The sequence below is a fragment of the Ursus arctos genome, unplaced genomic scaffold (assembly GCF_023065955.2).
Source record: "Ursus arctos isolate Adak ecotype North America unplaced genomic scaffold, UrsArc2.0 scaffold_13, whole genome shotgun sequence".
Lineage (NCBI taxonomy): Eukaryota > Metazoa > Chordata > Mammalia > Carnivora > Ursidae > Ursus > Ursus arctos.
Genome location: NW_026622797.1, coordinates 40114243 through 40130765, shown reverse-complemented (window position 1 = coordinate 40130765; position 16523 = coordinate 40114243). Strand labels below are relative to the sequence as shown.

Genomic DNA, 16523 nt, shown 5'->3' with positions numbered 1-16523 from the left:
ACAGGAAACGCTGAAATGAAAGAGAAAGAGCAAGGATTCTGAAAGAAATGACAAAAAGGGGGCACCCCAGGTCTTCACTAGATAGGGAAGACAGCAAAGCCATGATGTCCCAGTAGAATAGTGGGGAGGGGGGAGGAAGCATTAGATATATAATTTTAATATCAAGAAATTTCAAAAATCCATAAATTTATAAAGGAGATAAGTTTATATAAACGTATCTTCCTCCTCTTAAATGAATTCTGGCTTCCGTACTCCCCCTTTACTACAAAACACTAGCTCTTGAAACCACTAATTATTGGTCTTTGACCATTTTTCTTGCTTGAGTTAGGTAAAGAATTTACCCAAGGATAATAAATAAATAAATAAATAAATAAATAAATAAATAAATAAGATTTTCATGTTCTCAGAGAACTTACTATTTGCTTAGAGAAGTGACAAAAGAGAATGAAAAAAGATTAAGAAAAGTGTATAGACATTGGTATGTAGCAGAATCTGACTACAAAAGAAGATCCACTTTAATTATTCCTGAGATTCAATAGAGTGATTAAGGCCAGATTATGAAACATCTAGGGTATTTTAGCTCAGAAAGAGGATAAGCAGACAGGAATCACAGGGTGGGATGTCCATTAACAAAACAACATTTTATAGAAATGTTCCTCCTACTAAAATGCATAAAGGACAATTAAATGGCTAATATGCCAGAGGAAAGAATGAGCAGTATATTATCACAATGTAACAGACTAGGACATATACTCTAGTATAAACCGAAGAACTGCATATGTAAGAATTCATATGCTAATGCATTAATTTCAAATGTACAGCTGTTATTAAAGTCATCATGATGCTTTAAATTTGTCTTTTAAATTTGTGAAAATATTTTATGTTAGCAGAAGTGATCTAAATTACCATGCTACTGACCATTAAAAAATAAGTTACTAAGCTATTAGTAAAAGGTATCATCCTTAAAAGTATGTAACAGAGAAAACAATACTTACCACAATGCTTTGAATGACCCAAAATCTCATCGGCTTTCATGGCTTCGCACAATTCCAAGTACTGAACACACTGCTGAACTGCTGTAGTTACCTAATAAAATAATAACTTATTAATTCTAGAAATTTACAGCCCCAAGCTCAAGCAGTTAAAAAAAAAAGTTAATTAAGGTTTTAAAAATATGCTGGGGGGCGCCTGGGTGGCACAGCGGTTAAGCGTCTGTCTTCGGCTCAGGGCGTGATCCCGGCGTTATGGGATCGAGCCCCACATCAGGCTCCTCCGCTATTAGCCTGCTTCTTCCTCTCCCACTCCCCCTGCTTGTGTTCCCTCTCTCGCTGGCTGTCTCTATCTCTGTTGAATAAATAATAAAATCTTTAAAAAAATAAAATAAAATAAAAAATAAAAATATGCTGGAAAAAATATAGGCCACTGAAGCTCAGCCTACCAGTTACATTTTAACTATGGCATCATTCTAGGAAACACCAAAAATACTTGTGGACCAAAAATATTGCTATAATGTCAGTGTCAATGGACAAAAATAGATACATCTTCATACTTTATAGTGAAAGATATTAAAATTCTGTGACCATGACATTAAGAACTCTCTTGCCAATATCCCCAGGTCCCTTGCCTCAGAGTCTTTTCTTCCTATCTAGCCAGCAGAATATGAACTAGATCAACCCTTCTGTTTATTAGGGAGCACTCCTTTATATATGCAGTAGATGGAAATACCAAAATATGTGTGTGTGTGTGTGTGTGTGTGTGTAAATTTTAAAGTATATGTGGCCCAACTTTTGAAAAGAAACATTGGGAAAAAGGAATGCAAACTCTATCCCTACTTTTCAGAATTGAAGATCAGATTTTGTGCATGTACAGTGGAACCTTTAAGACCATTTCATGCATTTGTCTTTTGCTTTGCAACAACTCCTTACATAAGGGCTTTAATCACAGCAGTGGTCTGGCACAATCACTTGCTAAAGCATTTCTTCTAGCTTCTCCTCCATACCCTCATAGCATTTTCTGCAAATGTGGAATGTCTGCACTGTCCAATACAGTGGCTACTAGCTATATGTGGCTACTGAAAACTTGAAATGTAATTAGGAAAACTGAGGGAATTGGGTATATTTAGTTGTATTTAATTGTAATTTAAAACTAATACATGGTTAGTGGCTACTCTGTGCAATTATATTACATTTATGAAATTAATAAATTTTAAGTAGGTAGCATTAAGCAACACAATTTATGTCCCTCCTGTCAATTTTTTTAAAGATTTTATTTATTTTATTTATTTATTTGAGAGAGAGAGAGAGCATGTACACAAGCATAGGGGGTAGGGGCAGAGGGAGAAGCAGACTCACTGCTGAGCAGGGAGCCTGATGTGGGGCTCCATTCCCAGGACCCTGGGATCATGACCTGAGCCGAAGGAAGACACTTAACTGACTGAGCTACCCAGGCGCCCCCACACTGTCAATTTTTAAAAGCTGATAAATAAAGCTGAGAGCTTTATTTCCGTAGCATTGTAAAGTCATGAGCTAGTTGAAAAGCATTTTGGCTATCAGCATAAATATTTAACTTTTTATTTTAATGACTTCATTCCCTGCCCAATCTACCCTTAAGAGAATGGCTTCTGAAATGGCCTTATCTAGTGTATTTCCTTTTTCTTGCCCTCTCAAAGTCATTTAAAATAAATACTGACAGCTAGAATTTAAATTTTCTCTTGGTTTTTCGCACACCCTGGTTTTTTATTAACTTCTGTCCCCTGCCCTTCCTCCATCTTAGGGGTTAGCAATTAAGTGTACCTGAGTCGCCATCCATCCTCTATTGATATGAACTCACTCATATTTTGTAAGTTTAGGAAAGCTTTTTAAGAAAAAAATGAGGTTTAAGTTAAAATCTCATGCAAGTTTGACCCATTATGTATAGGAAATATTTGATATAAAGTTCTTTACAATAAAGTAACTATTTTCAGACTAAAAATTGATTACGGTATAATTAACTCTTTTTTTATATTTTTTATTATGTTAGTCACCATACAGTATATCCTTAGTTTTTGATGTAATGTTCCATGATTCATTATTTGCGTATAACACCGAGAACACCATGCAATACATGCCCTCCTTAATACCCATCACCAGCCTATCCCAATCCCCCACCCCCCTCCCCTCTGAAGCCCTCAGTTTGTTTCTCAGAGTCCATAGTCTCTCATGCTTCATTCCTTCTGTTCCCCCCCTTCATTCTTCCCTTCCTTCTCCTATCTTCCTATTTCCTATGTTCCATAAATGAGTGAAACCATGGTAATTGTCTTTCTCTGCTTGACTTATTTCACTTAGCATAATCTCCTCCAGTCCCGTCCATGTTGCTGCAAATGTTGTAAAATCATTCTTTCTGATGGCTGAGTAATGTTCCATTGTAGATATGGACCACATTTTCTTAATCCAGTCATCTGCTGAAGGGCATCCCGGCTCCTTCCACAATTTAGCTATTGTGGACAATGCTGCTATGAACATTGGGGTGCATACGGCCCTTCTCTTCCCTACGTCTGTATCTTTGGGGTAAATACCCAGTAGTGCAATTGCTGGATCATAGTATAGCTCTATTTTTATCTTTTTAAGGGACCTCCACACTGTTTTCCAAAGGGGCTGTACCAACTTGCATTCCCACCAACAGTGTAAGAGGGATCCCCTTTCTCCACATCCTCTCCAACATTTGTTGTTTCTTGCCTTGTCAATTTTTGCCATTCTAACTGGTGTAAGGTGGTATCTCAATGTGGTTTTGATTTTAATTTCCCTGACAGCTAATGATTTTAAACATTTTTTCATGTGTCTGTTAGCTATTTGTATGTCTTCACTGGAAAAGTGTCTGTTCATACCTTCCGCCCATTTTTTCATTTGATTATTTGTTTCCTGTGTATTGAGTTTGAGAAGTTCTTTGCAGATCTTGGATACTAGTCTTTTATTGTAGTGTCATTTGCAAATATCTTCTCCCATTCCGTGGGCTGCCTCTTAGTTTTTTTCACTCTTTTGTTGGCTGTCAGAAGCTTTTTATCTTGATGAAGTCCCACAAGTTCATTTTTTCTTTTGTTTCTCTTGCCTTTGGAGATATGTCATGAAAGAAGTTGCTGTGGCCGATGTCAAAGAGGTTGCTGTCTGTGTTCTCCTCTATGATTTTGATGATTCCTGTCTCACATAGAGGTCTTTCATCCCATTTGGAGTTTATCTTTGTGTATGGTGTGAGAGAGTGGTCTAGTTTCATTCTTTTGCATATAAATGTCCGGTTTTCCCAGCACCATTTATTGAAGAGACTGTCTTTTTTCCCCACTGGATGTTTTTTCCTGCTTTGTCAAAGATGAGTTGCCCAAAGAGCCGAGGGTCTATTTCTGGGTTCTCTATTCTGCTCCATTGGTCTATGTGTCTGTTTTTGTGCCAGCACCATATTGTCTTTGTGATCACAGCTTTGTAGTATAGCTTGAAATCCGGCAACATGATGCCCCCAGCTTGTTTTTCCTTTTCAACAATTTCTTGGCCTTTCGGGGCCTTTTCTGGTTCCACACAAATTTAAGGGCTGTTTGTTCCAGTTCTTTGAAAAATGTCATTGTTATTTTGATCGGGATGGCATTGAAAGTGTAGATTGCTCTGGGTAGCATAGACATTTTAACTATGTTTATTCTTCCTATCCATGAGCATGGAATATCTTTCCATCTTTTTGGGTCTTCTTCAATGTCTTTCTAGAGTGATTTGTAGTTTCTAGAATATAGATCCTTTGCGTCTCTGGCTAAGTTAATACCAAGATAACGAAAGATTTTTGGTGCTATTGTAAATGGAATGGATTCCCTAATTTCTCTTTCTTCAGTCTCATTGTTCGTGTATAGAAATGCAACTGATTTCTGAGCATTGATTTTGTATCCTGCCACATTACTGAATTGCTCTATAAGTTCTAGTAGCTTGGAGGTGGAGTCTTTTGGGTTTTCCATATAGAGTATCAAATCACCTGCGAAGAGAGACAGTTTGACTTCTTCTTTGCCAGTTTGGATACCTTTTATCCCTTTTTGTTGTCTGATTGCTGTTGCAAGGACTTCTAGTACTACGATCATTTCAGACAGTTTTTTCCATTATTTACGAAGCAGCCCATGATAAGATGGAAATTTTCTGAGGCTAGCATGATAAGTTTCATGTTAGCAAGGCACAGTTAATGGCTTGAGGAGTGGAATCTGATTATGGTATAATTAACTCTTAAAAATTTGTTCCTTGGGGGCGCCTGGGTGGCACAGCGGTTAAGCGTCTGCCTTCGGCTCAGGGCGTGATCCCGGTGTTGTGGGATCGAGCCCCATATCAGGCTCTTCCTCTATGAGCCTGCTTCTTCCTCTCCCGCTCCCCCTGCTTGTGTTCCCTGTCTCACTGGCTGTCTCTATCTCTGTCAAATAAATAAATAAAATCTTTAAAAAAAAAAAAAAATTTGTTCCTTGGGCACCTGGGTGGCTCAGTTGGTTAAGTGTCTGCCTTCAGCTCAGGTCACGATCCCAGGGTGTTGGGATGGAGCCCCACATCAAGCTCTCTGCTTGGCGGGGAGCCTGCTTCTCCCTGTCCCTCTGCCTGTCACTCCCCCTGCTTGTACACTCCCTCTCTCTCTCTGTGTGTCAAATGAATAAATAAAATCTTTAAAAACAAAATTTCCTCCTAATTTAAAAAGTTAATCTATCAGAAACATTTGCAATACTTCCACCCAGCCCCCTGTGATAGCAACAGTGAATTATGTATATGACGAACCAATGGGCGGGTGAATCACTGGGGTTTCTCCCCCCTTCCTCTAATCTGACAAGATCCGTATATATTCATATGGCAAAAATCTTCTTTTAAAATAGGAATGGGAGGGAAATGGGATGTGGAAGGATATTATTTCAATTTATTAAAAATTCTTAAACACTACTTTTTTTAGGATTTATCTGAGAGAGAGAGAGAGAGAGAGAGAAAGAGAGAGAGCAACCCTGCAAGTAGGGGGAGAGGCAGAGGAAGAAAGAGTGAGAATATCCAGCAGACTCCCCACTGAGCTTGGAGCCACCCTCTGTTGGAGATCATAACCTGAGCTGAAATCAACAGTCAGTCATTTAACTGACTGAAACACCCAGGGCCCCAAACACTTACTTCTACTAATAAATCCCCACTCTATTCTTCAACATTCCTCTCTTCTCCTTTCTGAAACTCAATGCTCTTGATTCTCAAACACACAAAAAAATTATTGTTCTTTCATTTTATGCTCTACTGCACTGACCCAGAAGTTCACAACTCTAGGAATATTTCCCTTGCCCTTTTAATCTCAAGATTCTAACTACAGAAATCATACTCATCATTTCAAATTCATATTAGAACTTTTAAAAATATTGTAATAAATTTCACATTTTATGTTTGTCAATTGTTACTAGATTTGATTGCTTTTCAATTTCTTTCAATGCCCTTACATACTATTCTACTAACAGCAAAAAATGTAGAAAATTTTGCTAATATATTTTACAGTATTAGTTTATATTTGGTGCAACTTGAATTAATTTTTGTAAATGCAAAAGCATTTATCATTTGAGTTTTTCATACAACTTTCAGTCAAAAGCATGGGTATATTTTACAGAACTAACTCCCCTACAAATACCTGATCTGAATTAAGTTACAATACCTAAAAACAGGGCTTATCTCAAACTAGCTTGTTAGCATGTCAATTTATTATGTAATTATGGATTTCCTAACTGTTATCCTGACTATAATTTAAGTCTCTACTCTTATCCTTTTATGTTTCACAGAATGGTAGTTTTAAAAAATCACATAAATGGGGGATTGTTTCATCAACCAAGATTAATTATCACTCAACTTTGCACATTCAACTTATTACATCTTATATCTTTTTGTGATATTATTTCTCAACATAAGGAAACAAACTTACCAGAGATTTATATTTCTTTTCCAGAAGTCTTAGTACTGCAGTTCTGCTATAATATGCATGCTAAAATTAGGAGAAAATGATATTTAATATTCAAGCTATACCAAAGTCTATTTTTCCTGCATCATTTCCAATAACATAAATTACCAACAACAGTTTTAAATTATTATAATCAGTACAAAACAGGCTTTTCTATGTACAATGGATTATGAGCATAGCAATCACAAAAATGCAAATGATATGAAAAAACTATGGATCATTTATTGACAGAACAGTAGAAAAAATATTCTGTCCCTCGACTGCAACCAGTTTCTGGGCTAAGTTATCTTAAAACCATTATCAACACACATATCTGAAGGAAAGATACAAAAGTGGGGGCGGAGGAAGAGCACAACCCTCACAATGAAGAGGATACTTTACTGTCTACATATGCAGAAGTCTGCCAAGCATGAAATGTTCTGAAAGAACAGTATCTTAATCATTTTCTGCCAATCATATATTTTAAGTGTTTCAAAGTGCCAAAAAATAATTCTCTCCTTAGAGCTAAATATAGTAGGATTAAAACATGCTTTTTATGCATTGCACAAAGGGGAAACTATACATAAATATTACTAAATTATATTAGGTAGCATGTATTTTAAATACAATGTAGCTTCTTCATTTTATTTAATAAAAACTATTAAACAGTATTATACTTGGTAAAAACTATCAGAATTAGGGGAAACAGAGTTTAACTAAATGGGGTATTGGTTAATTGAGGTTTACTAGAAACCCTGCGTGTTTTAACCCTAGTGGCGTAAAATGTTTTCAAAAACCATTAATCTTTTTTTCAGCTTTAAAAGAGAAATGTTAACCAACAATTCAACTTTTGACCATGTTCTGAAAAGAAATCCTCATAGGGCCTGCCTTAGACCAGTCACTATACTATATCCCTCAGGCCAAGTTCAGCCGCCACCTGATTTGGTACATAACGTTTTAGCGGAACAGTCACAACCATTCATTTATATATTATCTATGGATGCTTCCAGGTTACAACAGAATTGAGTGGGTGCAGAGACAGTACAGCCCACAAAAACAAAAATTTACTGTCTGGCCCTTTAGAAAGTCTGCCAACCTCTGACTTAGATGGGAATAGGATAATGTGATGAATTTTCATTAATACTAGAACACACTCAGGAGATGATTTTTTAAAAAATAATTTCCTGTTGGCTAGTTTTCCTGTGATCTGCTGCATACTTTTAAGAATCAAGTACTAACAATAAAAAATGTTAAGTGAAAAAATTATAAACAGAATAGGATTTTTCTTTAAAAGATTGTATTTATTTGTCAGAGAGAGACAGAGCACGCACAAACAGAGATGTGGCAAGCAGAGGGAGAAGCAGGCTCCCCACCGAGCAAGGAGCCCAACGAGGGACTCAATGCCAGGACGCTGGGATCATGACTGAAAGCAGACACTTAACTTACTGAGCCACCCAGGCGTCCCAACAGAATAGGATTTGTTATAGATCTAAACGGATAAATTTACAAGTGTATATAATGTGTCTACATAAACCAAAATCTTGATAGTTATACCTGTGTTGTAGAAATTTAATTTGTGGCTTTTACATATTTCACATGTTTTCTATAATGAAGGTATAATTTGATAATTAAAAATTAAGAAGAAAGTGTCGGATGTAAGAAACAAAGGGTTCAAGTTAATTAAATCGAGCAAACACTTATCAAACATAAACAGTATAGGCCAGCTAGGGCTAAACCCTGGACAGAACTGGATTTTGGTTAATTAGGCATTATTATACAGTTTAGATAATAAAAGGCAAAACAAAAATAAAAATAAAAATAAGCCATCAACTAGGTAATGTCCAAACTGTGCCAAGCAGTAAATAAACACGTTGCTACTTTGCATGGCAAGTCACAGCCCCACCCTCCTCCCTTCCCCACAGCAACAAATACATAATGCCTGGCAGACCAGTTTTAGAGGGACAACCATGTGAGAATAATAAGCCAACACTGCTGCAGCCACTATCACACAGACCCCTCGTATTCCACAGCAGATGAGGGAGGTAACAGCATAAGAATCTCTTTTACTCTTAAATTAGTTTCAGTTCCAGAACAGTAATGAGCTCCACTGGAAATCACTGGCATTCAGGCATTAAACATTCTCCAAACTACAGGTTCAGGAGGAAGCAAATGAAAGGATATTTTCAGACATACCTTCTAAGTCAGAGAAAAATGAGCATTGAACTCACGTTCTACCATACCTGTTTAAAAAATCTGAAACCTTTAAACTAAAAAAGACTAGATTTTGGATAGATCATTCAACTTAATAGATTCAAATGAATTATCATTTAAAATCCCATACTGGCTCTGTCACTTACTAGGTAAACAATCTTGAGTAAGTCACTTCTCCATGCCTCAGCTGCCACATCAGTAAAATGGGTTAATGACACCATCTATCCCACAGATTGTTATAAGATTTAAATGAGTTAACATGTAAAAGTGATCAGAACTCTAAGCACACAGTAAAAACTGGAATATTATCTATTCTTTGAAACAACCCAGCAATGCACTGAAAAGTATAAAAACATTCCATTTGTCTTTACCATCCACTTTTTGAACCACACGGCCTTGGTATCCACCAATGCAAAAAAGTAAATTGGATCCAAAATCTTTTGTGAGACAAGATGGCTCTGATCATGTTTAACTGATAATAAGGACAAAGTATTCTCCACAATTTCTTCCATATACCTTAAAGTTTGGAAACGAAACAGTTTTAGAAAAAAAAAAAAAACAAATGCTATTACACATACAGACAGTACCAGTGATATATTTTATATTTATGGAATAATAAAGTGAAAATTTTTAGAAACAACTTTTCTTATGTTTCAGCACATTGGCAGAAGTAGGATTCACAGCCAATTTCTTCCTGGTTTTTATAAAACATACATTCTTTCTACTTCAACACTGGCTCTCCAAACTTAACTTTCCTTTTTAGGCTTCCATTTCTCTTAGAACCTTATTAAAAAATTTTAGAACTGCAAGTCAAAAGTTTAAAGAACACTTCAGGAACTTGTCCAAACTAGCAAAGACCAATAATAAAAGAATTGTAGGTTATAACGACCTCATTTTGCTTTGTTGTGATAAATAAATGGTATAAAATGATATTTGCATAGAGCCATTCATGTAGCTAAGCGCAAAACATGAAAAGCAAAATAAACTTATTAATCCCTTCCCAAAAATGTAAGTCAATTAAGACTGTCTCTATTCTTTCTTCTTGTAATGTACATGGGACAGTAACACCCCTATATTTTATACGGCATAACCTCTATATTTTATATTGGTATAAATCAGAGGACTTACTTTTCTGGGTGACGAATCCAGAAAGATGGAGCCTCTTTCTGATATTCATTTAGAAGACGAACCTGAAAAGCAGTGCATAACAGTTCTCAAAAATTAGAATTCTTAAATATAGAACTACTTAAATTTTTTTAAAAAGCATATAGCAACTGAATACCTTTTTAAGTAAGCAGATCACATTAGGATTACTTATATCTATACCAGTTGAAAGAGCAGGAATCTGATTTTCTCTAGAAAGAAAGTATAACTTCAAATATTTAGCTGAAAAGAAAAATTAGAAAATATGATATCGTTCATTTACAGTGTTTTCTGAAAAGTTATTTCCCATCCATTTTTTTAAGCACAAAAAAATTTAATAAACATACCTAAGCTTGTATAAATCTCCTTGGTCATATGTAATGGTGAAAGAGTAAATGTCTGTGCATAGAATTTTAAAATCCGGTCCTGTGGAAATGAAAAGATTTGCATCAGAGATTCTTACAAAAGTAGAATTTTTTTAATAGTGAAATTTTTTTAAATAGTGAAAAACTTAGAAAATAAACAAAATAAACCATTCAGAAACTTGAGGAGGAATGCACTTATAAATAAGAGCATAATCTTATGTTGGTCAGTAAAAAGTAAAATTGACCAAAACTACATGGGAGGGGAGAGAGTGAAGTTTGATAGAGTAAGGTACAATGCAAAGGGATCAAGGGAAAAGTAGGGATACTAAACGGTTTAAAAAAACAAACAAAAAACACTCCACTCCTTTCCAAATCCAACATTTGTTGTTTTTTTTAATTACTTATATGGGTAGTTTCACTAATTTGACATTTAGGACTCTTGTATTTTGCCTATTCCCAAGAAAAGTATTATTTAACACATTTTCCAAATTTACATTATTAAATCCTAACATAGAAACTATCAGAAGGTAAATGAATTAAATGTTGATAGATGTAGCTAGAAAAGTACTTGGCACTAGTAGGGCCTTACAAATGATAGCTATCATTTTCATTTTACCAACTTTAATATTGTTATAAAATTAATCCTAATAGTGAAATTCAACATCCCATTAAAGAAAAACATAAGATCTCCTCAAGTGTTCTACTTTGGGGGCGGGGGGAGGGGGCGGGAGCGGATAACCTTTCCTATATCAAATGTTAGCATAATTAGAAAAAATGGTCGCTCAAATGACTAAAAATTTCCAATAACCCGAAGGAATTCCTACTGAATACAGGATATTAAATACTTTGAAAGTTTATTTTTATAGTTGCAGCAATTGATAATTTATCTGTCACACTTTTCAAACACTATAGGCTTTATTCGGTTACACGCAAGAGTCCTTTAGAATAGGAAATGAAGAAACAGAATCAAAATCAAGAATTTGGATCAAGTATAAATCCAAAATGAAAAGAATGCCATGCCCTGTTTTCTACTCCAAAATGACTGGTTCTATTACCATTTCTCCTCTATAACAACTTCTTCCAATTTTATTAAACATTGACAATACTCTTGCTGAATAATCTATAATGGCTAAAAAAAGTCACTTATACTGACCCATTAGGATATTTACTGTTTACAAATTTGTTACATAATTTTTAAAATAATAAAAGGAAACTTATCTGACCACTATTCTTTGTTAAGAAAAAATACAGAGAAATTTACAATTGTATTCCCTTTTAGAAAGCCTTGAAATGTTAAAAGTGACCCTGAAATATCTTTTTCCCTTTTGAAGTTCTTGGATCATTGAGTTTTTACAGAAGTCTGCATCGGCATCGGTGTCAGTAAGGTTGAACTGCATCCAGGTATTAGGTGATAGAACACATTTCCCCCCCTTAAAAAAACAATAAACCACTTGTTTTCAAATCACTTCTATTTACCAGTATAATTATATCTTCATTGATGGAAGAATGTGATTTTCAACAGACAAAGGTATTGAGTTTTTTTTTTTTTTTAATAATTGTTTACTCTCCGATTCCTCTGCTAGAATGTAAGTGCTATGAAGGCAAAGACTTCTGTCTTGCTCAGTGTGTTTTCAGCATCTAAACTAGAATGCTGCACATTGTTGGTAATCAATACGTGTTTGTTGAACAGCTAGCAAAATTTAACTACTGTGTTAATATCTTAAACACTGTAGAAATCACCATAACAATTTTAAAGCCAAACTTTTCTTCACTGACACATCAATTAAGAAAAGACCCTCTAAACCTAAATTTGCATTTAAATGTGAATATGGGATATAGGAGGATTTTTTTAATTCACATCACTGATATTACCAACATGATAACTACACTTTTTAATATAGTCTTACTCATGCAATAGTATTCCTGAGAAGGTATAGGAGAATCATTTTTTACATTCAATAATTTCTCTACTGACGTCATAATTTTTGGAATTTTCTCCATTTGCTTTATGATTCATCTCAATTATCTTCTTTTTTTTTTTTTTTTAAAGATTTTATTTATTTATTTGACAGAGATAGAGACAGCCAGCGAGAGAGGGAACACAAGCAGGGGGAGTGGGAGAGGAAGAAGCAGGCTCATAGCGGAGGAGCCTGATGTGGGGCTCGATCCCGTAACGCCAGGATCACGCCCTGAGCCGAAGGCAGAGGCTTAACCGCTGTGCCACCCAGGCGCCCCCATCTCAATTATCTTCTAAACTTAGCTTTAGTTTACTTCTCTTTTTAAGCAAGTAAGCAATCTCTAAATAAACACTTAAATGCAGAAGGAAAATGCTTATGATTCAGTTAGAATAAATTCTAAACATTTTAAGTTCAAATTTTCATATGTCATGAATTCTTTCCAAAATGTTTTAAACAGTCTTTTAAAATATTTTTCTTAATTCAAAACAAAATACAAATACTTGGATATCCCTTTATAAGATAAAACAATGTACAAGATAACAGTCTACTATTATTTGGCAGTGAAGTGTGATATTGATCATACTGGGAATCTAATCATGAAATAGTAAGTTAATGCCTTTAAAGAAAATCTTCACAACTCAAAAGATGGAATTGAAATTCCATGAATATTAGAGCTACTATTAAAGAAAATAATTCCGATTGCTTGTAGAATGATGGGAAAACAAGTTAAAAAAATATATTTCTATAAGCACTTCCTTACACTAAACACAGGATCAGGATCTGAAAGAGATACTGTCAGTTTTTCACAGAGAGTTGTCCAATTTTCACAGTTCAAAACATCAGATGGCGGAGCTGAACATAACGTTTGCAAGGCTTCGTATCTCACCTATAATTTAAAAGATTTTTATTAATACCCAGCCACGAGAATACCACCAATACTCCAAATATTAAACATTGAAAAGCAGTCAAGATGATTGTTTTAAAAAGCCAACTGATGAAAATCAGAGGTCCTTTTATAAAACAATTTTTGAGAACTCATTTTTTTTTAACTAAGTGTTAGAAAAAAAATAGGTTGTTATTTTACATAAAGCAAAAATTAAAACCTAACTGTTGGCGATTCTAGGTCACATGTCTAAGTGAAAGAAGAAGGATGGTGGCCAAATCTGAATCATCAGAGTAAGGTTTTCCAATGGACGCATCTCACACATTGTGCCTACTTAAGTAGGAACCATAGGTGGTTCTATAGTTTGAGGGCCTTAATTTTTAAAAAAGCCTAATATGCCCCGAGTGAAGCACTCCCATTCCAGAATATAGGAACAATCCTCACAAAATAATTAATTTGGACTAGTTTTTGATGCTATATCATATTTTCTGACCTTCTAACCACTGATGTAGAAAAAGTCAACACTGTGATGCAAAATTGAATGTCTGGATTTTCACAGAAAGCTTACTTCTTGCTCATTCTTTGCAAAATCGAATCAGAATTCACCGAAAACAGTATGACCCAAAGGACAGCAGTGAAAAATAGCTCTACTCCAATCATGAATGGAGCAAGGTTTCTCCCCCACCACTCTTCAACTAGTGAGTAATAACATGCTGATTTCAACCTGTTTCTCAAAATCTCGTTGTTTCCCCAGCTGAAATAACTGAAACCTAGTGATTTAAAAAGGGCAAGAGGAGGGGGGTGAAGGCAGGGGGTGAAGAAGCTAAGACCTTAGGAAACCAGACGCTATAAATCAGGGTATCAAGTTTTAGGTGAAAAAGAATACACATGCACTTTAAAGTATCTATATATTCATATGAAAGAAGAACTCCTAAATACAACTATATTTGTGATAGGGACTGGGGAACTTTGGAGAGATTTTAGAAACATTAAGTATTTTCTCCTTTTCAGTTAATTTTTAGGACAAAATCCCATTAAGAATTTATTATTTGCAGAAGTACAATAAAAGTTTCTGAACAAGTATAGATTTCCAAGTAATCCACTTAAACTGAAGACACTAAGATTGTTATCATATAAAAGTCAAGTCCCATTTCTAATATCTTTTGAAACATTTATTAAGAATCCAGAAATTAAATCAGAATGTGAAATGCTAAAAATTATTGTGATAAAAAAATCAGTGGGAGTAAATCATAACTATTCATTTAGTTTAAAAAGAAAAGTTGCAGGGTGGCTGGGTGGCTAAGTCGGTTAAGCATCATCTGCCTTTGGCTCAGGTCATGATCCCAGCATCCTGGAATCAAGCCCTGTGCCGGGCTCCCTGCTCAGTGGAGAGCCTGCTTCTCCCTCTCCCTTTGCCCCTTGCGTTCTCTCTATCTCAAATAAATAAAATCTTTAAAAAATAAAATAAAATAAAATAATAAAATAAAAATGTTGAAAAACATTTCAAAAACTGAAACCAACTAGCAAGATATACACAAAAGTCTTAGGTACTTAAAATCCTATTTTTTATTTCAGACTGACTTAATGAAATAAGACTTGATGAACAGTAATTTATATAATCTTAAAATATAAACAGGCACAATTCAATAGACCTGCTTCTTTAAAATCCTTTTTCTAATAAATGAACGCATATGTCAAAGTTGGTCACATTTTCCAGAAGTAGAAAGAAGATTAAATGAAGATCGTTTTTCTTCAAGGAAATCACTAAAATATCACATACAAAGCAACGGTGAAAAAACAGTTTGGGAAACAACTGCTTATAATTTTATCCCTTCAAAACTGAAACTAGACATAAAAATTTCCTCCTATAAACCATGACAATTGTCTGACAGCTTCCCTTACTCTGTGACCTTTCATTTCAAGACTGGAAAGTCTAGCAGGGACATCAGTCTAGGAGCACCATGATAATAAAGGCCTATCTTGAAGAGAAACAGTCCAGCTGCTACTGATTATAATCTCATATATATACCTGACTGAACTTAACAGCTATCCTTTAAACTTACCTCTTTAGGTTGCCCAGGATCCAACTGGTCTAAAATCAATTGTAATTTTCCTTGACAAAATTTGTAACTCTGTAACACAATTGACAGAACATTCATTTAGTAGACTTTTTAGAAGTACTGCTATAAATTATTTTTTAATATAATTGCAAGCACAAAATGCATTCTGAGCAAGAAAAGAGAGTGATCTATTCTGAACTGGCAGAAAACTTAGAATTTGTTTCCCAAGTCATTTAAATGGGAACTGAAGTCTCAGGAGAACAGTGTACTTCATTTATATGAAAAATATTATTATTTGCCGAGCAACTGCAATATGTATTACATTATAAGATTCAAAAGATGTAAAGCAAAAATTTTTTGTACCCAGAAATGTGAGATGAACGAAACAGAAAGATAAAACAAAACAAGAAGGCACTAATGGTACCCTAGGCATAGCTATGATGCTGCTTGAACATTTTTGTCCCCTTATCTTTCCTGTACTTTTCCTTAGCCCTTCTCCATGCCTCCTCTTTGTTGAAAAAATTTCTGAGATAAAAGCCTCGATCTAGAGAAAAGTTTATAGTAGACCATTAGCTATCTTGGAAAATAGTTTGCTGTTTTAGAAATAGCAAATTCTTGCTAAAGGCAGTTTAAATATGACTAACACCTAAAATAACCATCTAAAAATAAAACTGCCATTAGAATAATAGATATCATTTATTACCTTTTATGTAACAAGCCCTATATGATCTCAATTCACAATGACTGAAATACGAGAAGTATGAAAACTAAGGTTAAGTAACTTCTCCAAGTCACCCTGCTATCAGAACTCAGATTCCCATCCGCATTTTTACTACCTATAGTCTTTCCTGAGGTGTTCTCATCCAGTTCTTTAAGTACACCACGATGACTCAAATTTCCATCAGTCACTTCACCTCCAAAGTTATATATAATTATCCTTTCAACATTTCCATTTGGATGTCTAATAGGC

General features: G+C 34.9%; 1 protein-coding gene across 6 annotated transcripts in view; it reads right to left on the bottom strand.

Moving 5' to 3' along the window:
* The window catches only part of TBC1D32 (TBC1 domain family member 32), a 216044-nt gene that overhangs the window by 176880 nt on the left and 22641 nt on the right, over window positions 1–16523 (bottom strand). For 4 of the 6 annotated variants that reach the window (XM_057311111.1, XM_026504718.4, XM_026504717.4 and 1 more), the window contains exons 5-12: window positions 15557–15625; window positions 13371–13496; window positions 10635–10713; window positions 10427–10530; window positions 10273–10334; window positions 9516–9660; window positions 6919–6978; window positions 996–1086 (exon numbers count right to left, since the gene is read on the bottom strand). In XM_057311111.1, the coding sequence (XP_057167094.1) occupies window positions 996–1086; window positions 6919–6978; window positions 9516–9660; window positions 10273–10334; window positions 10427–10530; window positions 10635–10713; window positions 13371–13496; window positions 15557–15625 (736 nt within the window). The remainder of the gene's footprint in view (window positions 1–995; window positions 1087–6918; window positions 6979–9515; window positions 9661–10272; window positions 10335–10426; window positions 10531–10634; window positions 10714–13370; window positions 13497–15556; window positions 15626–16523) is intronic. The other 2 variants (XM_057311112.1, XM_044386282.3) reach the window with 2 other exon arrangements.